This window comes from Macaca fascicularis, chromosome 16 (genome assembly GCF_037993035.2).
Source record: "Macaca fascicularis isolate 582-1 chromosome 16, T2T-MFA8v1.1".
NCBI lineage: Eukaryota > Metazoa > Chordata > Mammalia > Primates > Cercopithecidae > Macaca > Macaca fascicularis.
The window spans coordinates 70603794-70628757 of record NC_088390.1 but is presented as its reverse complement, the minus strand read 5'-3'; the positions used below and the strand labels follow the sequence as shown (position 1 = coordinate 70628757).

Sequence of the window (24964 nt, the reverse complement as noted above, 5' to 3'; positions counted from 1 at the left end):
CTCATTCCCATCATTTGGGAGGCTGAGGTGGGAGGATCGCTTGAGCTCAAGAGTTTGAGACCAGGCTGGGCAACATAAGAAAGACTCTGTCTCTACAAAAACTACAGAAATTAGCCAAGCCTGGTGGCTGCACACGTAGTCCCAGTCACTTGGGAGGTTGAGGAGGGAGGGTCACTTGAGCTCAGGGGTCGGAGGCTGCCATGAACTGTGATTGTGCCACTGCACTCCAGCCTGGGGAACAAAAGCAAGACACTGTCTTAAAAACAACAACAACAAAATATTGGCTGGGCGTGGTGGCTCTTGCCTGTAATCCCAGAACTTTGGGAGGCCGAGGCAGGCAGATCACTTGAGGTCAGGAGTTCAACACCAGCCTGGCCAACATGGTGAAACCCCGTTTCTACTAAAAATACAAAAATTAGCCGGTCGTGGTGGCGGGTGCCTGTGGTCCCAGCTACTCCGCGGGCTGAGGCACAAGAACCACGTGAACTCAGGAGGCGGAGGTTGCAGTGAGTCGAGATCACACCACTGTACTCCAGCCTGGGTGACTGAGACTCAGTCAAAAAAAAAAAATTAAAACGGTAAATTCTGTTGTGTACGTTTTACCACAATTAAAAACAAAAAGGCAGTGTGGAAGTGGAGCTAAATGAGGCTAGTTTAGGGTGGGAACCTGGGCACAGGAAGCACGTCACTTCTGGTCAGGGGGAGGGAGAAAACTGAATAACAAGTTGTGAACTGGGCAGCTGTGACACGTACATCTTGTCACCTTGTCACCAATTTCCTGCCCGGGATCCCAGAGCCACCCTTGTTGGAGCCCACAGGGGTAAGGTCGAGCTTCTCACTTTCCCTCCAGTGAAGCTTGGCGGCATGGGAAGAATTTTGGCAGTGTCGAGGTCTGAGTTTTAGTGCGTTCCCCTCTCTGGGCATCAGTTTCTCCCTGGTAAGTACAGGGGCTGGAGAATCCCCAGCGCCCCTGTGGCTCGACATGCCGTCCTCCGTGAAGCTCCTGCCCTGCCGGGTCTCCGAGCTCACGCACTTGCCCTGGCGCTCCTTTCCTGATTTGTCTCCGCTCTCTCCTTCCTGTGCTCTGCCATATTGTTGGCCGATGTAGAAATGTGGGGCTGCCTCCTTATTTAGGGGCCCTCGTGGGCTATGATCTGAACCATCTGAGCTGAAGCAGAGGGGAAGGGACAGTCCCTGTTCTCCACGGCAGGCGCAGTGGGTTCATAATGAATCTCAGTCGCTCACATCCTACCTGCCTCGGTTTGAGGGGGTCTTTCCTAACCCATGGCTCACATTCCCATGAAGTCTCTTCTTTCTAGGCATGTAGAAAGGTCCTTTTTCCCTTTTATTATTTTTTGTAAAATTTACTAGGTAACACATAAAAAGCATATGTAACATACATATCATCATACTGCTCAGTAATATACCAAACACCCCCGAAGCTGCCACTCACTCAGCACAAGGATAGAATATCACCAGACTGCAAACACCACTTATCTGCCTTTTTTTTTTTTAATATTTTATTTTTTGAGACAGAGTTTTCATTCTTGTTGCCCAGGCTGCAGTGCAATGGCGCAATCTTAGCTCACCGCAACCTTCACCTGCTGGGTTCAAGCGATTCTCCTGTCTCGGCCTCCCAAGTAGCTGGGACTATAGGGGCGCGTGCCACCATGCCCAGCTAATTTTTGTATTTTTAGTATCGACAAGGTATCACCATGTTGGCCAGGATAGTCTCAATCTCTTGACCTTGTGATCCACCCGCCTCGGCCTCCCAAAATGCTGGGATTACAGGTGTCGGACACTGCGCCAGGCCACCACTTGTCCACTTTTATGCTACTTGCCTCCCACCCACAGCTATCCACCCTCTGGAATTTTGTGTTTATTGTTCTCTTGATTATTTTTAGGTGCTTTATTACATATGCATATCTATGTATTTCTTTACTGAGATGGGGTCACACTATATTGTCCAGGCTGGAGTGCAGTGGCTATTCACAGGCATGATCATAGCACACTACCGCATTGAACTCCTGGGATCCAGTGATCTTCCCACCTCGGCCTCCTGATTAATTGGGACTATAGTCTTGAACTGCTGTGCCCGGCTACCCTATTTATTTTAATTTGATGAAATAGTTATATAGCATTACTGTGTGCTAGGCACTGTTCTAAATGCTTTAAAATATTTACTTATTTTATTTGTTTAATCTGCACAAAAACCCTATGAGGAAGGTACTATTATTGATTCCATTTTGCAGATGAGGAAATTGAGGCACAGAAAGATTAAGTGATCTGCTCAAGGTCACACAGATAGTAAGAAGTAAGGCCAGGCACATGTGGCTCACGCCTGTAATCCCAGCACTTTGGGAGGCCAAGGCGGGAGGATCACGAAATCAAGAGATAGAGATAGAGACCATCCTAGCCAACACGGTGAAACCCCATCTCTACTAAAAATACAAAAATTAGCTGGATGTGGTGGCATGCGCCTCTAGTTTCAGCCATTCGGGAGGCTGAGGCAGGAGAATAACTTGAATCCGGGAGGTGGAAGTTGCAGTAAGCCAAGATCACGCCACTGCACTTTAGCCTGGGCGATAGGATGAAACCCCGTCTCAAAAAAATAAAAATAAAAATAAAGAAGTAAACACAAGGACATGTCTGGTTCTTAGTGTGACAGTGTTTCTAGGGCATACATCTAAGAATGGAATTGTGAGTTACAGGGTATAAAGAATGTTGAGTTTATAAGATAATGCCTAATTATCTCCGAGAGCACCAGTATATGCTCTCGTCAGCAATTAGAAGGGTGCCTATTAACCTGTGGCCTCTCCAACAATTGGTCTTGTCAGATTTTTTAACTTTTGCCAATCTAATGCATATAAAATAATATCTGTCCCATTGTAATTTTAATTTTAATTTCCCTGGCTACTCTTGAGCTGAAGAATCTTTTCACTTCTTTAGACATGCCTCCTTTTCTTTGAAATGTTTCTTTGTGTCTTTTTTTTTTTTTTTTTTTGAGACAGAGTCTTGCTCTGTCACCCAGGCTGGAGTCCAGTGGCGCCATCTCAGCTCACTGCAAGCTCCATCTCCTGGGTTCACACCATTCTCCTGCCTCAGACTCCCGAGTAGCAGGGACTACAGGCGCCCGTCACCACGCCAGGCTAATTTTTTTGTATTTTTAGTAGTGACGGGGTTTCACAGTGTTAGCCAGGATAGTCTCAATCTCCTGACCTCATGCTTCACCCACCTCGGCCTCCCAAAGTGCTGGGGTCACAGGCGTGAGCTACCATGCCCGGCCTATTTATTTGTGTCCTAGTCAAAGTTACCAATTGTTGATTTTATTATTGACAATTTTGAGGTCTTGCCCCAAGGATATGGATATACTCTCCTATATTTTCGTATGAAGATTTTCTTTCACATATAAATCCTTAATCTAAATGGAATTGATTTCTATATTTGGTGTGAGATAGGGTTACATTTCGCCCCTTTTTTCTCCATATGGTTAATCAATTGATCCAGCATCATTTAATAGACCCTTCTTTTACCCAGTGATATTCTATGTTATCTTTGCATCAAAGTTTCAAACAAGCATAGGTGTATTTCTGGGCTCTTTATTCTGTTTCATCAGTTAATTTGCCTATACCTACACTAACACAATATTTTACAGAAAGTCCTAATATCTAGCAGAGCAAATCCCTCTCCTTATTCATTTCTTTTAGGAGTGTCTTGGTTCTTTTGTTCTTCCATATAAACCTTAAAATCAGCATTCAGTTTCCATGAGCAACCTTGTTGGGGTTAATTGGAATTGCACTGACCCTGTAGATCAGTTACAGAATAATTCACATCTTTATAATATTGAATTCCTATCCATGAACATGTGTTATCTCTCTGTCTATTTAGATTGTCTTTCATATTTTTCAATAAAGTATTGTAATTTTCTTACTATAGGTCTTGTAGTTCTAGGTTTTGTTAGTTTTGTTGCTCTACTTTTTTGACTGTTGTAAATGATGTATTTTTTAAATTATGTTTTTGTATGTTACTGATATACACAAGAACAACCAATTTTTGAATATTGATCTTTTAGCTAGTTGCCTTGCTAAAATCTCTAATTACTTTGAATCATTTGCCTGATGATTCTTTTGGATTTTCTACCTAGGTAGTCATACCGTATACAAATATTGATGGTTTTGGTTGCCTTTCCTTCCTTCCTTTCTTCCTTTTCTCCTTCCTTTCCTTTTACTGCAATGTATAAGACCTTTGGTACAATATTAAATAGAGGCAGAAATCATAGGCATCTTTGTCTCTTCCTGATTTTAAAGGAAATTCTCCTAAGATTTACTCATTAAAAACAATATGTAAGTTTGTGTAAGTTTTCTTTATCAGGTTAAGAACATTTCCTTCTAATTTGCTAAGAGCTTGTATCATAAAAGGGTGTTGAATGTTGTCAATTTTTTAAATCTGTTGATATTATCATATTTTTTCTTTTTAAATCTGTTAATGTAAGTTTTAGTTTGGGCTCCTTTTGCTCTAAAGCAAAATCCTTTGTTCCAAAGCACAGACTGGAGCAAGGACTTAGATTCAGATAGGTTATTTGAGAGGTGATTCCAGGAAGCAGGAAGTGAAGGAGCAGGGAAAACAGATAGGAAGGAAGGAAAAGCCCATTTAAAGGAGGGTGACTGATGTTGCAGCTGTAGGCGACGGAAGCTTGTTCTGCTGAGACCTCTGATAAAACTACAGGATGTCTCCAAGAGTTGCCCACTGGCAAGAAGGAGGCTGGAAAGTATATCCACTGGCTCCTGTTCCCCCATGGGGTGAGGATCACATTCTAGGGACCTTAACTCTCCCACACTCCTGGGAATCACTAGCTGGCAAGTAAATTGTTCCTAAAGCATCGAAGAAGACCCTGAGGCAAAAAGCAAAAAGAAGCTTGGTATAAATTTGGGAGTAGGTGGAGGGGCACTGGCAACTTAAAGGGAATCTAGGCTTGCACAAAATTATCCACTGTAGGGACAGCTGAAATCAGCAGAGGGCAGAAGTGGTATGACACAGAGCACCAAAGTCTACTATTACCAACATAATAAATAATGTTTATAGACATTTCGTCTGTTGTTAAACCATCCTTGCATACCTGAGACAAACCCAACTAGAACATGATGTCTTTTTTTTTTTTTTTTTACACTGCCAGATTTGATTTACCAGTATTTTTCTTGTAACTGTTGCATTTATAGTCATGAGTGAAACGGGCCTCTAATGTTGCTTTCTCTTCTTGCACTTGTCTTGTTTAGATATTAAGGTTACACTGGCCTCATGGAAAGGGTTAATGTTTTCATTTTTTCCATTCTCAGAAAGAGTTTTTATAAAATTAGAATTACTAATCAGGCACAGTGCTGTGTGCCTATAGTCACAGTTACTGGAGAGACTAAGGCAGGAAGATCTCTTGAGCCCAAGAGTTTGAGACTAGCCTGGGCAATATAGCAAAACTCCATTTCTAAAAAACTAAATAAATAATAATAAATTTTTTAAAAGAGTTACCCTTACTTGAACTTCTGCAAAAACCATCTAGACCTGGTATTTTCTTCATGGGAAGATCTTTAAATTGCTGATTCAAGTTTTTTTGTTTTATTTTATTTTTTTCTTGGAGACACGATCTCACTTTGTTACCTAGGCTAGAATACAGTGGCATAATCTCAGTTTACTGCAGCCTCAACCTCCCAGGCTCAAGCTATCGTCCTAACTCCACCTCCCAAGTAGTTGTGACTACAGATGTGTGCCACCACGCCAGGCTAATTTTTGTATTTTTTGTAGAGATGGGTTTTGTCATGTTGCCCAGGATGGTCTCAAACTCTTGGGCTCAAGGCATCTTCCCACCTCAGCCTTCCAAAATGCTGGGATTACCCGTGAGCCACCACACCCTGCCCTGATTCAATTTCTTTAATAGTTGTTAGAAGCATTTAGGCTTTTTATTTCTTCTTAAATAAGTTTGGTAAGTTATATTTTTCTGAGACTTGATCTACTTTGATTCCTATGTTGTAGCCTAACGTCTTTATAGTCTTCTTTATTTTTCATTGTGGTAAAATACACATAACATAAAATGTACCAAATAACCATTTTTAAGTGTACACATCAGCAATTAATGTTAAGTATGTTCTCATTGTTTTGCAGTCCATCTTCAGAACTTTTTCCATCTGGCAAAACCAAAACTAAACCCATTTAAAGGATTCTCATTTCCTCTCTTTCATAGCCCCTGGCGACTACTGTTTCACTTTCTGTTTCCATAAATCTGTATAGTTTTTTTTCTTCTCATGTTTATGTTTCCATTTACATTCCTAATTATGTTTACATGTGCCTTCTTTTTCTTTATATATCGATTTCACTGGAGACTTGCCTATCCTATTGAGTTTTGTAGGGAAAGGTTTTTTAAAAAAATTTTTTTATTTTAATAGAGAGATAATATCTCACTATGTTGCCCAGGCTGGTCTCAAGCCCCTGAGCTCAGGTGATCCACCCGCCTTGGCCTCCCAGAGTGCTGGGATTATAGGCATGAGTCACCACGCCTGGCCATCAGACTTTTCTTTCTTTCCTACCTTTCTTCCTCTCTCTCTCTCTCTCTCTCTCTCTCTCGCTTTCTCTCTTGCTCTCTTTCTTTCTTTCTTGATGTGATCTTACCATGTTGCCCAGGCCTGTCTCAAATTCCTGGGCGGGGGCAATCCTCCTGCCTTGGCCTCCCAAAGTGCTGGGATTACAGGCATGAGTCACTGCATCTGGCCCAGAGTTATTTTGTAATACAAGCATTCAAGGCTATAGATTTCCCTCCAAGCACAACTTTTGCAGCCTCGCAGAAATTTTAACATGGTATTTTCATTATCATTCAATTTTAGGAATTTATAAATGTGTCATTATGATTTCTTCTTTGACTAATGCATTATTTAGAGTATGTTTTTAAACTGTCAAATATATAAGGGTTTTAAAACTCATCTTCTTGAAGAATTTGTATTCTCTACTTTATAGATGCAGTTCAAGCATTTACAACACTGATTTTTTTTTTTTCTGTCTGCATCTTGTAATTAAGAGACATATGTTAAAATTTCCTGTTGTGATTGTGGTTTTACCTCTTTATAGTTCTTTCAAGCTAGGTGCTTAGAAATTTAGAACTATTGTAGCTTCCTGGTGAATTGACCCTTTATTCTAGGTACTCACTCTATCCCTAATATATGTTTTTGTCTTTAAATTCATCTTTGTCTGATATAAACATAGCTTCCCAAGCTTCCTTTTGATGTTTGCCTAGTATATCCTTTTCATCCTTTGACTTTCAACCAATTCCATATCCTTATGCATGAGGTATGTCTCTTGTAAACAACAAACAACATAGAGCTGAGCTTTGTGTTTTAGCGTTATTTTTTTCTTTTTTGAGATAGGAACTCACCTTATCACCCAGGCTGGAGTGCAGTGGCACGATCTTGGCTCACTGCAACCTCCACCTCCTGGGTTCAAGCAATCCTCCCACCTCAGCCTCCCAAGTAGCAGAGACTACAGACACACATCACCACACCTGGCTAATTTTTGTATTTGTATTTGTATTTTTTTATTTCTTGAGACAGAGTGAGACTCTGTTGCCCAGGCTGGAGTATAGTGGTGCGATCTCAACTCACTGCAATCTCCGCCTCCCATGTTCAGGCAATTCTTATGCCTCAGCCTCCTGAGTAGCTGAGACCACAGGCACATACCACCATGTCCAACTAATTTTTGTATTTTTAGTAGAGAGTGGTTTCACCATGTTGGCCACACTGGCCTCGAACACTTGACCTCAGGTAATCCACTCGCCCCAGCCTCCCAAAGTACTGGGATTATCAGCACAAGCCGCCACACTCAGCTTTCTTCTTAATTTTTTTTAAGGGTTGTTTGGATTGTTTTTATACATTTTTAAGCCTCTCCAGTGGTTTAGAATTTATATACTTTATCTGTACTGGTTTTCCTTGAAATTTTACATGCTCTTTTAATATTTGACAAAAATTATAGAGTCACTATTCAGTATACATGAGGGGATCGATTTCAGAACCCTCCCAACAGATGCCAAAATTTGAGGATGCTCAAGTCCCTAATATAAAACTGCATAGAGTTTGCATATAACCTACACACATCCTCCTGTATACTTTAAACTATCTCTAGATTATTTAGAACACCTAAGACAGTGTTACACATCACTTCATTCACGTGGATTCAACAGTACTTGGTGTGCAGCAAACCCAAGTTTTGCTTTTTGTAAAATGTTGTGTAAACTTTTTAATACTTTTTTTTTTGGCAGAGCCTTGCTCTGTCACCCGGGCTGGAGTGCAATGGTGTGATCTCGGCTCACCGCAACCTCTGCCTCCCTGGTTCAAGTGATTCACCTGCCTCAAGTAGCTGGAACTACAGGCATGTGCCACCACACCTGGCTAATTTTTATATTTTTAGTAGAGATGGGGTTTCACCATGCTGGCCAGGCTGGTCTTGAACTCCTGACCTCAGGTGATCTGCCCGCCTCAGCCTCCCAAAGTGCTGGAATTACAGCCGTGAGCCACTGCGCCCGGCCAATATTTTTTATTCTGGGCTGGTTAAATTCATAGATGTGAAACCCATGGATACGGAGGGTGATGGTATATATCTATATATACATGGTGTTGTGACATATGCATACATTGTGAAATGGCTAAGTCGAGCTAATCAACATATGAATTCTTTCACATAGTTACCACTGTGTGGTGAGAACACTTAAAAATCTACTCTCTTAACAATTTTTGGCCAGGCGCGGTGGCTCACGCCCGTAATCCCAGCACTTTGGGAGGCCGAGGTGGGTGGATCACCTGAGGTCAGGAGTTCGAGACCAGCCTGGCCAAAATGGTGAAGCCCCATCTCTACTAAAAATACAAAAAATATATATATATATATATATATTAGCCGTATGCAGTGGTGCACGCCTGTAATCCCAGCTACTTGGGAGGCAGAGGCTGGAGAATCGCTTGAACCTGGGAGGCAGAGGTTGCAGTGAGCCGAGATTATGCCATTGCACTCCAGCCTGGGCAATAGAGCAAGAGTCCGTCTCAAAAAAAATAAATAAGCAAAGAGTAAAAGAAAAAAAGAAAAGGAAAGGAAACAATTTTCAACTTCACAATACAATGTTATTATAGTCACCATGTTGTATAATGGATCTCTTAAACTTTTTCCTCCAGTCTAACTGAAATTTTTAACTATTTGACCAATATCTCTCACAATCCCTCCCCTTCTCTCACTCCCTAGTAGCTGTCATTCTACTTTCTGATTCTATGAGTTTGATTTTTTAATTCAACCTGTAAGTAAGATCATAAAGTATTTGTCTTTCTTTTTTTTCTTTTTTAATTTTTATACTTCTTTTTCTTTTGAGACAGAATTTTGCTCTGTCGCTCAAGCTGGAGTGCAGTGGCACAATCTCAGCTCACAGCAACCTCCGCCTCTTGGGTTCAAGCGATTCTCCTGCCTCTGCTTCCTGATCAGCTGGGATTACAGACATGCACCACTAGGCCCTGCTAATTTTTACATATTTAGTAGAGATGGGGTTTCACCATGTTGTCCAGCCTGATTTCGAACTCCTAACCTCAAGTGATCCACCCACCTTGGCCTCCCAAAGTGCTAGGATTACAGGCATGAGCCACCTTGCCCAGTCAAAAATTTTTAAAATAATAGACACAGGGTCTCACTATGTTGCCCAGGCTGGTTTTGAACTCCTGGGCTCAATCAATCCTCCTGCCTCAACCTCCCAAAGTGCTGGGATTACAAGTGTGAGCCACTATACCCGGCCAGTATTTGTCTTTCTATGCCTGTCTTATTTCACTTACCATACTGTCCTCCAGGTTTGTTCATGTTGTCAAAAATGACAGGATTTCCTTCTTTTTAAGGCTGAATAGTATTCCACTGTGTATATGTATCAGATTTTCTTTATCCCTTCATCCACTGTTGGGCACTTAGTTTGATTCTGTATCTTGTCTATTGTGAATAATGCTGCAGTGAACATGGGAGTGCAGATACCTCTTTGACATGCTGGTTTCATTTCATTTGGATATATGGCCAGTAGCGGGATTGCTAGATCCTCTGTAGTTGTACTTTTAATTTTTTGAGGAGCCTCCATTCTATTTTCCATAATAGCTACACTAATTCACACTCTTCCTAACTGCATGTAAGCATTCCTTTTTCTCTACATTCTCATGAACACGTTTCTCTTTTTAAAAAGTATATATTTTTTCAAGACAGGGTCTCCCTATGTTGCCCAGGCTGGTCTCAAACTCCTGAGTTCAAGGGATCCTCCTGCCTCAGCCTCCCAAAGTATTAGGATTACAAACAGGAGCCATCATGCCCAGCTGTCATCAACACTTATCTCTTGTCTTTTTGAAAATAGCCATTCTAACAGGTGTGAAGTGGTATCTCATTGTGGGTTTAATTTGCATTTCCTTGATAATTAGTGATGGTGGGCACTTCTTAATATACCTCTTGGCCATTTGTATGTCTTCTTTTTTTGAGACGGAGTCTCGCTCTGTCACCCAGGCTGAAGTGCAGTGGCGCGATCGGTTCACCGCAACCTCCGCCTCCCAGGTTCAAGCAATTCTCCTGCCTCCATCTCCCGAGTAGCTGGGACTACAGGTGCCCGAAACTACGCCCGTCTAACTTTTTGTATTTTTAGTAGAGACGAGGTTTCACCGTGTTAGCCAGGATGATCTCCATCTCCTGACTTCGTGATCCGCCTGCCTTGGACTCTCAAAGTGCTGGGATTATGGGTGCAAGCCACTGTGCCCGGCCCATTTGTATGTCTTCTTTTGAGAAATGTCTACTCAGGTCCTTTGCCCATTTTTGTTTATTTTTTTCACTTTTCTCTTTATTCTGACAACATTATATGGCATTATATAAAGTCCAAGCGACATTGGGCTGGTCTGTGCCCATTTTAAAATTGTGGGGTTTTTTTTCTTGCTATTGAGTTGAGTTTCTTATATATTTTGGATATTAGCCCCTTATTGCATGTATGATTTGCATATATTTTCTCCCATTCCTTATATAACTTAAAATGTGTCCTCCTCCTAAACATTCCAAGTTAGAATCTTAGAATGCTTTAACTCCAATCCTTCCTTATATATTCTTACCCAGTAGTTTTGAACTTCTAAAAACTTCTCAAAATAAACATTATAATTATTAATATTACCATTATTGTAAACAATATTTGTTTGGAGTTGTGTACTCATTTGCCATTTTATTTTCTTGCCCTTCTTTGCCTAGCAAACTGTTCTGTAATCATTTTTTCTTCTTGTTGAAGCACATTTTTAAATGTTCATTTAGGTATTTGGGGGGATAAATAAACCTTTTGTTTATCTGTTTTTGTTAACTTTGGTTCTTGAAAGATGGTTTTGCTGGGTACACAATTCTACATTAATAGTTTTTTTTTTTTTTTTTTTTCAAACAAGAGAGGCAAGTCATTGGATTAGGACCCAGTCACAGTTTAATCCTTCCAAAGCTCTGTGGGAGAGCTTTGTGGCTCTCCGGGCATCATGGCGGGCACCTGTAGTCCCAGCTACTCGGGAGACTGAGTCAGGAGAATCGCTTGAACCTGGGAGGTGGAGGTTGTGGTGAGCCAAGATCGTGCCACTGCACTTTCTAAACTGAGACTGTAATCTCCCCTCCCCTCAAAAATTCTCTCATGTTTTCCAGAACTATCTTAACTCCTCCCGTTTTATAGCCCCCTTCCTTGAGAAACTTAGGGATCCAGAGAGCAAAACAGGAGACATTTCATGGTGAAAACAATTTTCCAGGAAGGACCCCCAGTTTCTTCTCTCTTCTACATCATGGTTAGTTTCCTCTTATTCCTGTGTTACAGGACCAACAGGTGTGTATGGCCACTGCTGTGCAGCAACAGGCCAATTACACTGACACAGCAGGGTTTGCTGCAGAGAAAAAGGTTAATGATCCCAGGGTACCAGGTGAGGAGATTGGGAAGACCATCAAATCCATCTCTCCAAAGAGTTCTGGGCTGGGATTTTAGAGGAGATCGTGGAGGGCAAGAGGCCGGTAAACTGGGGTCAATGACTGGTCAAGGTAAGGGGATAAAATCATCGGAATATGGAAACTGCATTCTTTTGTGAGTCAGCTCCTCGTGGGGTCCTTCAGGCCAGCTGGCATCAATTGGGTCCCTCAGACTGGCTGGCACCAGTGGGGTCCTTCGGACCAGCTGGCATGAGTGCTTTCACTGGTATGCAGGCACTGAAAGAATATCTCAAAGAGAAAAGTTAACATTTTATAATGTTCAAGCTGTTACCTTTAGAGCAGTTAAGGGAACTCTAATCCTGTGACAGAGTCTGCATAATTCTGGGGCAATAGGCACTGAGCAACTATGAGGAAGCAGGTCAGAGAGCATGCTGACCTAATGATTAATGTTGAGTGTGCTGCAAGCTCTTTTCCTGTTCTGTCCCGGACATTTTGTAGGGCAAGCCTCACAGTAACTCTCTGTACACAAGGACCCATGTCCAGTCCTGACTCCCATGGTCAGATTTGAAGGGTCAGAACTTTCCACTGTGTTCAGCCTGGAAAGCTCTTTCACTTCTGCAACACGAGTCCTGAGTGAACACAGAGTCATCGCCTGGCACCTAACCCAGCCCACCACCCATCAGAGTCCACCCCTTACCCCCACAACCAGCACTTTCCCTGTTAACAACTCTAGATCACCTTCCATCTTGGGTTAAGGGCCCCTCCTACACTGAGTTGACTTTCCTTCCTTTCAACTTCTTCAGTTGTGGGGCATGAGCACGCACAGTTGCTGGCTCATGTGCGTCTAGTGTTAGGACTAGAAAGGGAAGGGTGTGTTCCTACCGGCTCTGGTTCAGAAAGTCCCAGGAAAATCTCTGCTCAGAGGCGGGCAGATCACGAGGTCAGGAGTTCAAGACCAGCCTGGCCAGCACAGTGAGACCCTGTCTCTACTAAAAATACAAAAATTAGCTGGGCGTGGTGGTGGGCACCTGTAATACCAGTTATTCAGGAGGCTGAGGCAGGAGAATCCCTTGAACTCAGGAGGCGGAGCTTGCAGTGAGCCAAGATCACGCCACTGCACTCCAGCCTGGGCGACAGAGCGAGACTCCGTCTCATAAAAAGAAAACCTCTGCTCAGGCCTAACTCAAAGTGCCCATCCTTGAGGAGTAAGGTACCATGATTGGCCTTATTTACATTATAAGGTCAGCCTTGTGGCCTTGGGGAGCAGAGACTTTAGCAGTAGCAGGAGGAAGAAGCTGGGCAAACAAAAACAATAAATGCTTAGGACCTAAAAATAGAAACAGCCGTTGCCCAAGCTTGTTTAGGACAAACTCTCTCATTCATTCACTAATCCATGCATGCAAGCATCCATCTACCAATTCAACAGTGATGAAGCACCTACTGTGTGCCAGGCAGTGTCCTACACTGGGTGGATATAGCAGTACATGAGATTCAGCTTCTGCCCTCATGGCTGATGGGCCAGTGAGGAGGCAGGGAGGTTGATGTGTTAATGGTTAGAAAGCAGTAAATATTTCTAACAAATAGATGGTCACATGCCCCGTGTGTCCCAGCCAAGCAAGGCCTGCCCAGGAAGGATGGGAGACATCACAGGAGGAGATGGGGGCTGGAAACTGGGACCTGTGCTTTCGGGGAGGATGTTGGACTGCAGAGGCCTTGCTTGAAGAGGGAATCAGGCTTGCCCTGCTGTGTGTGCCAGCGGGATTCCCAAGCACTGTCCCTTCCAGAAGCTGTTTGGAGCACTCCAGGTGTGGATCACCCCACCTTCCCCCAGTCCCTCACAGCGAGGAAGGCCCCAGAACCTTCCTCTGGCCTTCTGCTGTGTTGCTTTTCCCTCTTGAGGGTCTCCTGGGAACCTGGCTCCTAACAATCCTCTTCTTGCGCCTGCTAGGGCGGGTTTCAACAGTCACCATGGCAGGCTATCATTCATAGTGACTTCATTTTTTCTAGGTATGTGACCTTGAACAAGTCACTTAACCTTGCCGTGCCTCAGTTTTCCCATCTGTAAGATGGGGACAGTAACAGTACCTGCCTCACAGAGTTAGGGGATTAATTGGTTCATATTTATAGAATACTTGTGACAGTGCACGACTGAATGTTTACTATTATTATTATTATTGCTGGTAAGTAGTAAGTAAATGTTTACTAGTATTATTATTGCTGTTGTTATTGTTATTATTATTATTTTGACTCAGTGGAGGACACAGAGTCTCCACTACAGCAATGTCCCCATCCCCACCCTTTTGTCCCAGTCCCTGGAACCACCTCCTCAGCCCTTGGCTTGGGTTTCAGGAGTGTTTCCTGCTCTCAGGACTTTGCTGGCCTCACATGAAATCAGATTCCTCCAGGCTGGGGGTGAAGCTCCACCCTGTTCTCCTTTTCTTTGCTGGCCCCAGGCCCCGCCCCTTCCTCCCTGCATCATTCCCAAGTCCAGCGACCACGTCTGCGTCCAGGGACGTCCCTGGGTCCAGGCTAACAATGGCAGTGCTTGATGGTTGTGCACAGTAGTAACCGCCTTTGACCTCAGCGGTGAGGGAAGGCCAGGACTTCACCCTGCCCTCCCATCCCGGAATGGAGCTTGGCTGAAGCCCTGATGATTCTGGGGCACCCCTTTGGAAAGGCCCCATCGGGGGTTCCCCTGAGAAAGCAAGGAGACTTGTTCTTTCCCTGCCTGGTTGCAAAAGAGATCTTAGGCAGAACTGGGGGATGAGACTGTGTGGCGATCCCCCAGGAAGGTCCTCTCTTCCATTGAAATCCCTCCCTTATACCTGCTCACTGCTTCTGGGGATTCCTCCCTAGGAATAAACTGAAACACCTCAGGCCCCAATCCTCCCAGCCCAAGGCTCCCTCCTGGAGAGAGGGAAAGGGGAGGACATCAGGTAGGCCAGGAAATGGAGGCCATGGTTTGGGGGTGTGGCTGCCCCCAGACTGGACCTCATTCTCCGTCTGTGCCTGGGTTGCTGCAGACTACTATGGGATGCATTTCCTGAGGCTCTGGGCCTCAGGTTGGCCCTGAATCACCTGAGTCAAGATCAAGTCTAGGTTGAAAACTGAGTGGGGGCCAGGCATGGTGGCTCATGCCTGGAATCCTAGCACTTTGGGAGGTCGAGGCAGGCGGATCACCTGAGGTCAGGAGTTCAAGACCAACCTGGCCAACATGGTGAAACCCGATCTCTACTAAAAATACAAAATTAGCTGGGCGTGGTGATGCGCTCCTGTAATGTCAGCTACTCTAGAGGCTGAGGCAGGAGAATTGCTTGAATCTGGGAGGCGCAGTTTGCAGTAAACCAAAAATCGTGCCACGGCACTACAGCCTGGGGGACAAGAGTGAGACTCCATCTCAAAAAAAAAAAAAGAAAGAAAGAAAAAGAAGAGAGAAAACTGAGTGGGATATTAAGGTTTATGCAGACTTGCGCCAGGCATTTAGCAGGAGAAGCTCAAATTCCCGTCCAGGCTTCCTTAGAAAAGCCCAAGTCACTGTCCCCTTTTGCTATGGTGACTGCATTTCCTGGACAGGTCCTGCCTTTGGATGGTTGCCTCACAGGCGTGACTCCAACAATGCATCCCATGGGATTTGGGGTTCCCCAGATCTGGGGCTTGTAGGCCTGACTCCACTGTGCACACATCTCACACACACACACATGCGTGCACCCATTGCCTGCCCTGCCCCTTGCACAAGGAGCCAGCAGGGAGGACTGGGTTATGCCCTGCTTATCAGCGGCTTCCCAGCTTCCTCTGCCTGGATTCTTGGAGGCCTGGGGTCCTAGAACCAGCTGGTGCACGTGGCTTCCCAAAGATCTCTCAGATAATGAGAGGAAATGCAGTCATCAGTTTGCAGGAGGCTGGGGATTCTGGGCCGTGGTCAGACCTGCGCTCTGACCTGCGCCCTCCGTCTCCCTCCAGGCAGCCCTTCGCTGGTCCCTGCAAGCCCGTGGACACTGCCGGAGATGTCCTCTTTTGGTTTCGGGACCCTGACCGTGGCCCTCTTTGCCCTGGTCTGCTGTTCAGGTAAGCCGGGTTTCTAGGGTTCCTGATTTGGCACATGCCAGCCGAGAGGGTGGGGGTGCCCCGTTCCCTGTGGCTTCAGGTGGAAGAGAAGGCCCAAAAGTTACTAAGGTTGTTCGGTTTTTTTGTTTTGTTTTAAGACAGGGTCTCACTCTATCACCCAGGCTGGAGTACAGTGGCATGATCATGGCCCACTGCACCTCCCTGGGCTCATGTGATCCTTCCACCTCAGCCTCCTGAGTAGCAGGGATCACAGGTGATAGCCACCATGCCCAGCTAATTTTTGTATTTTTTGTAGAGACGGTGGGGGCTGGTCTCGAACTCCTGGACTCAAGTGATCCACCCGCCTTGGTCTCCCAAAGTGCTGGGATTACAGGCATGAGCCACCATGCCCAGCCTGCTGAGACTTTTTAAATTTTTTAATTTTTATTATAGACAGGTTCCTGCTCTGTTGCCCAGGCTGGAGTGCAGGGAGTGATCATAGCTCACTGCAGCCTCCAACTCCTGGGCTCAACAATCCTCCTGCCCTAGCCTTTGTACGTCTGGCCCCCTTCCCCTTGATCACTGCCCCTGAGTATCTGCAGGGCGTGGCATGCCCCTGCATGCCTTTGCCCAGGAGTCACCGTCTGGGTGAGGCCTTCATGGAGCACAATATTTAAAGTGGCCTCACCCTTAAAATGGCCTCACCCCCACTTTCTCGCGTTTTCCTTTCTCGGCGCTTTCCTGCCATGTGACCGGCTGGGTGCTCTGCCTGTCACTGTTTAGTGGAGCTCTGCCAGGGCAGTGTTTGGTCTACTTTCATCACTGCTGTATCCCCAGAGCCTGCTGCTTTGGACATAGCAGGTGTTCAAAAAGTGTTCGTGGAAGAAAGGAAAGGAGGGAGGGCCACAGAGGGCCCTTTGTGGGAGGGCTTCGTGGGGGAGGGGACATTCGAGCTGACCTTAAAGAGTGAGTGGGATCCCGCTGCATGGAGATGGAGCACAGCCTGAGGAAGACTCCTCTGGAACTGATGGGCAGATGGGCTGGAGGAAGGAGAGCCAGAGGCGGGGAGTCAGCTGGGGGGCTGGAGGAAGGAGAGCCAGAGGCGGGGTGTCAGCTGGGGGGCTGGAGGAAGGAGAGCCAGAGGCGGGGAGTCAGCTGGGGGGCTGGAGGAAGGAGAGCCAGAGGCAGGGTGTCAGCTGGGGGGCTGGAGGAAGGACAGCCAGAGGCGGGGAGTCAGCTGGGGGGCTGGAGGAAGGACAGCCAGAGGTGGGGAGTCAGCTGGGGGGTGGCCTGCTGGTCTAGCCGGGACCATGACACCTGACAAGGGGAAAGTAGCAGCAGGGCCCCAGTGACCTTTCCTCTTCAGCCCCTGACCCAGGAGCCAGACTGCCTCAATGGACAGCTCCACTGGAGGGCGGGAGGCGGGGGGTGACACCACTGCCCAGTGTTTCTGGTCTTGCAGGATCTGATGAGAAGGCATTCGAGGTACATATGAGGCTAGAGAAGCTGATAGTAAAGCCCAAGGAGTCCTTCGAGGTCAACTGCAGCACCACCTGTAACCAGCCTGAAGTGGGTGGTCTGGAGACTTCTCTAAATAAGATTCTGCTGCTCGAACAGACTCAGTGGAAGCATTACTTGATCTCAAACATCTCCCATGACACGGTCCTCTGGTGCCACTTCACCTGCTCTGGGAAGCAGAAGTCAATGAGTTCCAACGTCAGCGTGTACCGTGAGTGGCTGTGCGGCGGGGCCCTGCTCTCCCCTGGGGCAGAGCCTGTGTCTACTGAATGCACACAGAGCCCCTCTGTGCCTGCTCCTGGACACTGTCATCGTGGGCCCTGCCTCCCTAAGCTCCTGGGGTAACAAGGGGTAGGACCAGGCCTGCTGGCATCTCAGACACAGACAACCCACGTTTTGAGTCTTGCTTAGGGGAGGACAATCTAACCAAGGGTTAGGCATGTCCAGAAGTCATTCCCAACATAGCCGAGTCACCAGCGCACCCCAAGTCCTATACCAAGTAGTGGGGTCACCACCCGGGGAGCTGGGCCCGTCCACCTCATGACAAGAAGGTTGAGGTGTTGCCCAGGGCTTTTATCTTCCCCTCAGGGCCCATGGCAAATGTGTGGCCATCACACTCCACCTGCACATGAGAAACCTTCCAGATGGGCCAGGATAGGACATCTTGGTGCTAAGGGTATCACCTGGGTCCATTCCATCACCAGCTTCAGTGGATCAATGAACAGAAAAACGTCTTAAATCCAACATATTTTCCCGGGGTGGGAGGTGGGGTGAGTGGAGGTGAAGTATTCTAGTTCAAAAGAGAATCCAGGGCACCCCCTCAGGTGGTTGCACACGTGAGGAATCGTGCTGGCCATGGCCCTGACCCTGGAGAACCTGGGCAGGTCTGGCTCTGGCCCCCACCTCCTAAGTGAGGAACTTCACAGCTCAGTTCCCCGAGTGACCAGTTCCAGTGAGCACGCCCACCTAAGTCTCTCTCAATGTGATCACCCGACTGTTTAATTTTTGAAATTTGTATTTCATTTCTGAAGGAGAGGAGACAGACCCAAACTTTTATATCTTTCCAGTTGGCCGTACAATTTCTGAACCTTGTCCTTGTAGATGCCTGGTCACCGGAAATCAACATGTCTGTAAAACTACCATGCAGTCCAGCCTCCATCCTCAACCGCCGCCCTCTTCCTCTCTGCACTGGAGCTGGCCAGGCCACCTCCTCCCCGACCATGGTGACAGGAGATGGCCCTGGCCAGGGGGAGGCTGCTGGGGCTGCACTCCCATCCTGACCAGATCTCCCTCCTTTGTCCCCTGCAGAGCCTCCAAGGCAGGTCTTCCTCACACTGCAGCCCACTTGGGTGGCCGTGGGCAAGTCCTTCACCATCGAGTGCAGGGTGCCCGCCGTGGAGCCCCTGGACAGCCTCACCCTCAGCCTGCTCCGTGGCAGTGAGACTCTGCACAGTCAGACCTTCGGGAAGGCAGCCCCTGCCCTGCAGGAGGCCACAGCCACATTCAGCAGCATGGCTCACAGAGAGGACGGCCACCACAACTTCTCCTGCCTGGCTGTGCTGGACTTGATGTCTCGCGGTGGCGAAGTCTTCTGCACACACTCAGCCCCGAAGATGCTGGAGATCTATGGTGAGGGGGGCTCCATGGATGGAGTTGGGAGTGAGAAGCCACTTTCAGCCCCTTGGGGGAAGAAAAATCTCAAGCCCCACTTGGGAAGCAAACACCCAGGAGCCCACCCTTCACGCTGAGGCTTCCCTCTTACTCTCCCTCTTCCCTGAAGTTCTTTCCGCGTCCCCAGCTTGAACCTCAACTGGTCCAGAGGTTGGGAGAGGTCAACTAGTTCCTCAGCCACCATCAAGTCCCATGACCTTGACTGCTCTCCCTGGCCTTGGCTCCCCTCCACAATGAGAAGCTTGGCCTGATTGCCTCCCCTGAGGTACCCGGAGCTCTGCTGCTCAGTGACTCTGGACGGCCGGCACATTCCTTGTCCTCAGGGAGCTTGGCATGAAGTTCATTCAGCTCTGCCCAAGAAGGGGTTTGGCTGGGACCATGCCACCCTCCAGGCCATGGTGTCCAGCAGCTACACACTGGTCCCAGGGCTGCTGACAAGGGACATCTGCCCTCACAGCCTCACAGAAATTCAGCTGGTAGCCTGAGCCTGGGCCACCTTTTTTCCAGATAATTTTAATTTAGACACCATTCACCACACATGTCTACAGCCTGGGGTGACTGCAGGATGGATGAGTGGGCGGCGGGGGCTGGGGGGGCTGGGTCGGGGGTAGACTTCCACTTCCTTTTGGTCCCTGGTAACTGGGATCACAGGATGTCTAAGACCCTTGCCCCCTCCCTGCCCAGAGCCCGTGCCGGACAGCCAGATGGTCATCATCGTCACAGTGGTGTCAGTGTTGCTGTTCCTGTTCGTGACATCTGTCCTGCTCTGCTTCATCTTCAGCCAGCACTGGCGCCAGCGGCGGATGGGCACCTACGGGGTGCGAGCGGCTTGGAGGAGGCTACCCCAGGCCTTCCGGCCATAGCACGCATAAGTGGCATGGCTGCCGCCATGGTGGTCACTGGAACTCAGTGTGACTCCTCAGGGTTGAGGTCCAGCGCTGGCCGAAGGACTGTGACAGGCAGCAGGGACTCGGGACATTGCCTTTTCTAGCCCGAATACAAACACCTGGACTTAGCGCTGTGCCCACAGTGTCTCCTCCTGGGATAAGAACGGCCACGGAGGGGAGCCACCATGGGGGACCCCTCTCCCCAGATGCCTCCCTTCCCACCCTCTCCTTCACAGGGGCCTCCCAGCCCAGGCGCCAGGCCCCCATCTGGCCTGAGTAGCTCACTCCTACTGAGGGAGGGTGGGGGAACACACCCTGGCCCAGGGGGCAGAGGACACAGTGTTCCCACCTGGCCCCAGGAGACCTCAGGCCACTCCTGATCACAGCAGGACAAAGCTCTGACCTCTCCTTTCTGCCAACAGAGCTGCTTCCTGGGACGACGAGTGGGGGTCCCAGGGAACTGACTCTGCTCGGGGGCGCTGCCCAGCAAGGCCTCTCCCCCACCACTCTGGGCCCCTGCAGCCACCTCAAAGCGGCCTTCAAAGCTGTGGAAAGCAGAAGGAAGCCCCCACTCCCCTCTTGCTCCATTATTAGGCTGGAAGGAAACCTCATCATCCCAGAGAGAGGGGTGAGGGAGAGAGGGTGGGGGCTCTGTTCCCAGGCCTCCCCCTGCTCCAGGCAGGAAGCAGTGGGGCAGAGGCAGGCTGACGTGGCTTCAAGGGCCTGGGTGGTGCTCTAAGGAGCACTTACACCACAGCACAGATCCGACCCGTCCAGGGACTCATTGGGGTGGGGCAGGGACTGATTTCCCCAGGAGAAGAGGGCCTGGCTGAGGTTGAGGGAGTGAGAAGGACCGCCAGCCATGGGCACAGAGGAGCCGACAAGAGAGGTGCGGGAGGGGGCTCCGGGGCTGTATCCAGAGCACAAAGCTGGTGCAGGTCCCAGGGCCAGCGTCTGTCCTCATAGGAGGCTCTCGGCATCACAGTAGTCTGGGGAAGCAAGAACCTCATCTTGACTCCCTCCTGCCTCAGTGGACTCCAAAGAGGAAAAGGGAGGGGGCAGGCCAGTTGCCTGCAGCAGTGATGATAGGAAACCCCAAATCCCACCAGAGTGCACAGGGCGCTCCTGGCCTCCTGATTCACTCCCAGGCCTGGGCCCCACTGCCCACCACTCCAGCCCTACCTGAAGCCGGGGATACATTGGCGCCCACAGTCCCTGTGGCACTGGGGGGTGGGGGTGGAGGCACAGCTCTCCTGAGATGGGGGAGAGAAAAAGACCCCTATCAGAGGCCCAGAGGTGGCCTCTGGGGTTTCACCCACAAGTTATCTCCACCAACCACCCATCCCTGCACAGCTCTTCCAGCCCAGCCCCAGAGCAGAACCCTGGCAGCACCCAGCCTCACTTACGCCTCCCTTTCCCTAGAGGCAGGAGGACAGTGCTGAATCCTGGGTACATCCCGCAAGTGGGGCTGACAGGCGGGAGCGGGGAAGAAGGGGGCCGGCCAGGGCAGCAGGGTACCCGGGGAGGGCATCAAATAGGGCAAGTAGTGATGGTGAAGCACCAAAGGCCCTATCTCCTGCACGTCCATCTCCTCCTCTTCCTCCTCAGGCTCTTCCTGTGGAACCTCCAGGGAGACCTGGGGATTGTGCAAAACAGGGAGGGGAAATGAGAATCCACGATCAGGCTCTCCCCATCCTTACTCCTCCATTCCCCTACGTTATTTCCTCCAGATAGGCTTTGTAAGAATGGCTTGTGTAGGCCAGGCGCGGTGGCTTGCACCTGTAATCCCAGCACTTTGGGAGGCCAAGGTGGGCAGATAACAAGGTCAGGAGATTAAGACCATACTGGCTAACACGATGAAACCCCGTCTCTACTAAAAACACGAAAAAGTAGCCAGGTGTGGTGGCGGGCGCCTGTGGTCCCAGCTACTCGGGAGGCTGAAGAAGGAGAATCACTTGAACCCAGGAGGTGGAAGTTGCAGTGAGCCAAGTTCGTGCCACTGCACTCCAGCCTAGGTGACAGAGTGAGACTCCATCTCAAAAAAATAAAAAAAGAAAAGGATGGCTTGTGTTTATTGAGCATTTACTACATGCGGACAAGGCATTGTGGAAACATTTACTCCTGTAGCTCAAGGAGGTTGAGCAACTTGGCCACCCAGCTGATTCCAGGTGTGAACCCAGAGCTGGGTCCAAGAGTCCACTGAGCTGTCCCCAGCCTCACCCCCAGCCCCTGGACCCACCTATGTGCCATCACTGGGGACCCAGGGGTGAAGGGTAGCAGTAGCTCCTTAGGGTCTCACTCTATCTGGATTCCTTGAACCCCTCTCTGACTCCTCCAGGTTGACCAGCATTCTCTCTCCACCCAGTCCCTGCTTCTCCTGACCTCAGGATGCCCACTATTGGCTAAGGCTCAGCCTTAGAGCTATACGCACATGCATGCACATACACGCTTGCACACACACCCACTTGCACATGCACACACGATTGCACACACACGGACACACTCGCACACACATATGCATGCACACAGACACCCACTTGCACACACATGCGCCCATACACACATTTGCACACACACACTGCCGCACACGGTTTCCCCCATTCTGTCTCCTGACTCTGCCCCTGCCAGCCTGGATGAGGGACACAACCTTTGCCTCCTCCAAGGGTCAAAATCCTACCTGGCTTTCAAGGGCTGGTTCTAAGGTCCCCTGCACCTCCAAGGAGCCTGTCCCCATCCCCCAACCCTGTGTGCACTTGTGCTTTGTACCTCTCCACGTGCCATCACAGCCAACCTGGCCTTGTATCCCTAACCATTCATTTATTCATTCACTTGTTCAACAAATATCAGCTGAGCCCCTACACAGTGTCAGGCACCAGGCCAGACGCTCATGATGCATGGGGCAGGGTTACCAGGGTGCCTGCCTTCCTGGAGCCTGAAGTCCAGTGAGGAAGGCACTGCAGGGAAACATCCTTGAAAACAAGACCTGGGTGGTCTGGACTTTGGGGGCATCTCTTCCCCCCACCACCCACCTTTCATGGAGGCTGAAACAGGGCCTGATACATAACAGATGCCAAATAGCCCCAGCCAGAGAGACAGGCTGGCTTCCTGCTCCTCTGTCTCCCAGTTATTCCCGCACCACCCCCCCTCCCGCCAACAGGAACCCCAGGTGGATCCACATCCCTGGACCCACAGGTGAGCGACCCCACCCACACGCACCTGAGGGCACAGCGAGGCCGGCTTGGGCTGCAGCGCTCCAGCCACCAGGCGACTTAGCAGCAGCTGGTGCATCTGCGCGTTCTGCAGCATCATTAGTTCCAGCAGGTCTAGGAAGCAGGGTTCAGCAAGCCCACGCCGGGACTCCGGGTCCCCCTCCCCCTGACACCCCTGTGCTCAGGGGAGGGGGAAGAATGGGTGGGCGGATTGTGCTGGGGGGACTCCCAGAGGATGTGTGAGGCAGAAGGGGGTGAGTGGTGGTGATGGTGGTAATGGGGTGGGGGGACCCGGGAGTCTCACCTTCCTTCACGCGGCCTGGCTGCGGGGGCGCAGGTGGTACGGCCCACAAGAGGGGCTGCAGGACAGTGACCCAGGGCTGGGGGGTGTGCGCGGAGTCAGTCACGTGGGGTGGGGGGAATGAATGGGGACACGTCGCGAGCCCCAACCCCTCCTGGCCAGTGGACTCCCTAACGCCGCAGGGGCCGGGTTCTCCCCTCCCTGCCCCGCGGCCTCCCTGCTCCCTGCCACGCCTCTTCCTCTCGGTTTGGGGTTGTCTCTCCTCACCTCCCCACACCCGCTCCCCCGCTCCAGGGTCTAGCCCCTCCAAGGACCCCACCCACTCTGCCGTCCCCCAAGTTAAGGCAGGATCTGCTCCCGGGCTCAGCCCTCACCGTCGGAACTGCGCTCTGCGGTGGGGAGCGACCCCAGCTCCCGCCCGCCCCAGAGGCCATGGCTGGCGCGGGTTGCCTTGGCGACGCCGAGGACGCCAAGGTCTCCTCCCACGCATGCGCGGAGCCCGCCCGTGCTCCTGGGTCCTCCCCCTCCCTGCTCCCTCCTCTCTCCTCCTCCGCGGACTTGGGGTCCCCAGGAGCCCTCCCCTGCCACCAGGAGGCCGGTCTCCTCCCCGGCGTGTCCACCTCCCGCCGCGCTGCTCCGGGCTCCCCTCCCCGCCCCTTGCTCGTCCCTAGAACTGCGCCTGGGTTAGTGCGGGCAAGGGGGCTGTGTTTGTTGAGTGAATAAGCGAGTGGTTAGGGAGGCTTGGTTTCGGGGTCCCAGAGCCCGATTGACTCATCTGAAAAGTTCAGGAGAAACAGAGACTTTTGTAGGAGCAGGCTGGGGGCCAGGGCAGGCGAGTGAGGAAGGCAGAGGGTCTGTTCCCTGTCACTCTGACAGAGAGAGGGGCTTCGTGATGACTCAGCACCGGCGTCCCAGTACTGCCTCCCATACTGGAAAAGTTACCAAAGCACGCATTCTTCTGACAGGAAGTTAGCAAGGTCTTCCTTGCTTAAGAACAGGTGAAAGGGGAGATCTATTTCTGCAGCTGTGACCATCCTAAGATAGGCCCCCGGCAGCAGTCAAGGAAAATCCAGACAGGAAGCTGGGCTTAGCACCCTGAGTAGCCCTTCCCCCACTCTCCATGTCAGCTCCCCTTCCTGCCAGTCCTGGAGTAAGAACCAGAAAGACCATTCCCACCTCTTCCTTTGCTCCATAGTCACTGTCTCTAGGGGAGCGGGCCTGTGAGCATTGCTTTACTGTCCCCATGGGTCTTATGGCTTCAGTAGCCATCAACAAGCTGAAATCCAGGCACTGGGGTCACAGCCCCCCAGTGAGTAGAACACAGAGGTGCCTCTCTCCATCTCCACTCTCATTCCAGGTAGAAAGAGAAC

General features: G+C 49.4%; 2 protein-coding genes across 8 annotated transcripts; one reads left to right on the top strand and one right to left on the bottom strand.

The window, feature by feature from the left end:
• Nucleotides 1-715: 715 nt before the first annotated feature.
• Nucleotides 716-22142, top strand: ICAM2 (intercellular adhesion molecule 2). Of its 4 annotated transcripts, none has more exons than XM_005584690.5 (5): nt 716-820; nt 15925-16029; nt 17471-17737; nt 18835-19155; nt 19882-22142. In XM_005584690.5, the coding sequence occupies exons 2-5, from the start codon at nt 15969-15971 to the stop codon at nt 20058-20060; spliced, it is 828 nt and encodes a 275-aa protein (XP_005584747.1). In that variant the 5' UTR covers nt 716-820; nt 15925-15968; the 3' UTR covers nt 20061-22142. The 4 variants fall into 4 exon arrangements, with proteins under 4 accessions (XP_005584747.1, XP_005584746.1, XP_073876202.1 ...); XM_005584689.4 differs by having other exon boundaries at nt 716-937; XM_074020101.1 differs by having other exon boundaries at nt 716-937; nt 17471-18749.
• Nucleotides 18524-24042, bottom strand: PRR29 (proline rich 29). Of its 4 annotated transcripts, XM_005584693.5 has the most exons (6): nt 23969-24042; nt 23598-23673; nt 23301-23407; nt 21491-21720; nt 21267-21337; nt 18524-21073 (listed from the first exon to the last, which is right to left on the bottom strand). In XM_005584693.5, the coding sequence occupies exons 1-6, from the start codon at nt 24026-24028 to the stop codon at nt 21045-21047; spliced, it is 573 nt and encodes a 190-aa protein (XP_005584750.2). In that variant the 5' UTR covers nt 24029-24042; the 3' UTR covers nt 18524-21044. The 4 variants fall into 4 exon arrangements, with proteins under 4 accessions (XP_005584750.2, XP_045230530.2, XP_073876203.1 ...); XM_045374595.3 differs by lacking the exon at nt 21267-21337 and having other exon boundaries at nt 21493-21720; XM_074020102.1 differs by lacking the exon at nt 23969-24042 and having other exon boundaries at nt 23301-23381; nt 23598-23897.
• Nucleotides 24043-24964: the final 922 nt, after the last annotated feature.

Coding starts and splice junctions, on each gene's coding strand:
- ICAM2 (XM_005584690.5), top strand. CDS start 15,969: ATGTCCTCTTTTGGTTTCGGGACCCTGACCGTGGCCCTCTTTGCCCTG. Junction 16,030..17,470: donor TGCCCTGGTCTGCTGTTCAG/GTAAGCCGGGTT, acceptor CTGGTCTTGCAG/GATCTGATGAGAAGGCATTC. Junction 19,156..19,881: donor GAAGATGCTGGAGATCTATG/GTGAGGGGGGCT, acceptor CTCCCTGCCCAG/AGCCCGTGCCGGACAGCCAG.
- PRR29 (XM_045374595.3), bottom strand. CDS start 24,028: ATGGCCTCTGGGGCGGGCGGGAGCTGGGGTCGCTCCCCACCGCAGAGC. Junction 23,408..23,597: donor GCCAGGCCGCGTGAAGGAAG/GTGAGACTCCCG, acceptor CCTGCTTCCTAG/ACCTGCTGGAACTAATGATG. Junction 21,721..23,300: donor CGGCCTCGCTGTGCCCTCAG/GTGCGTGTGGGT, acceptor CACAATCCCCAG/GTCTCCCTGGAGGTTCCACA.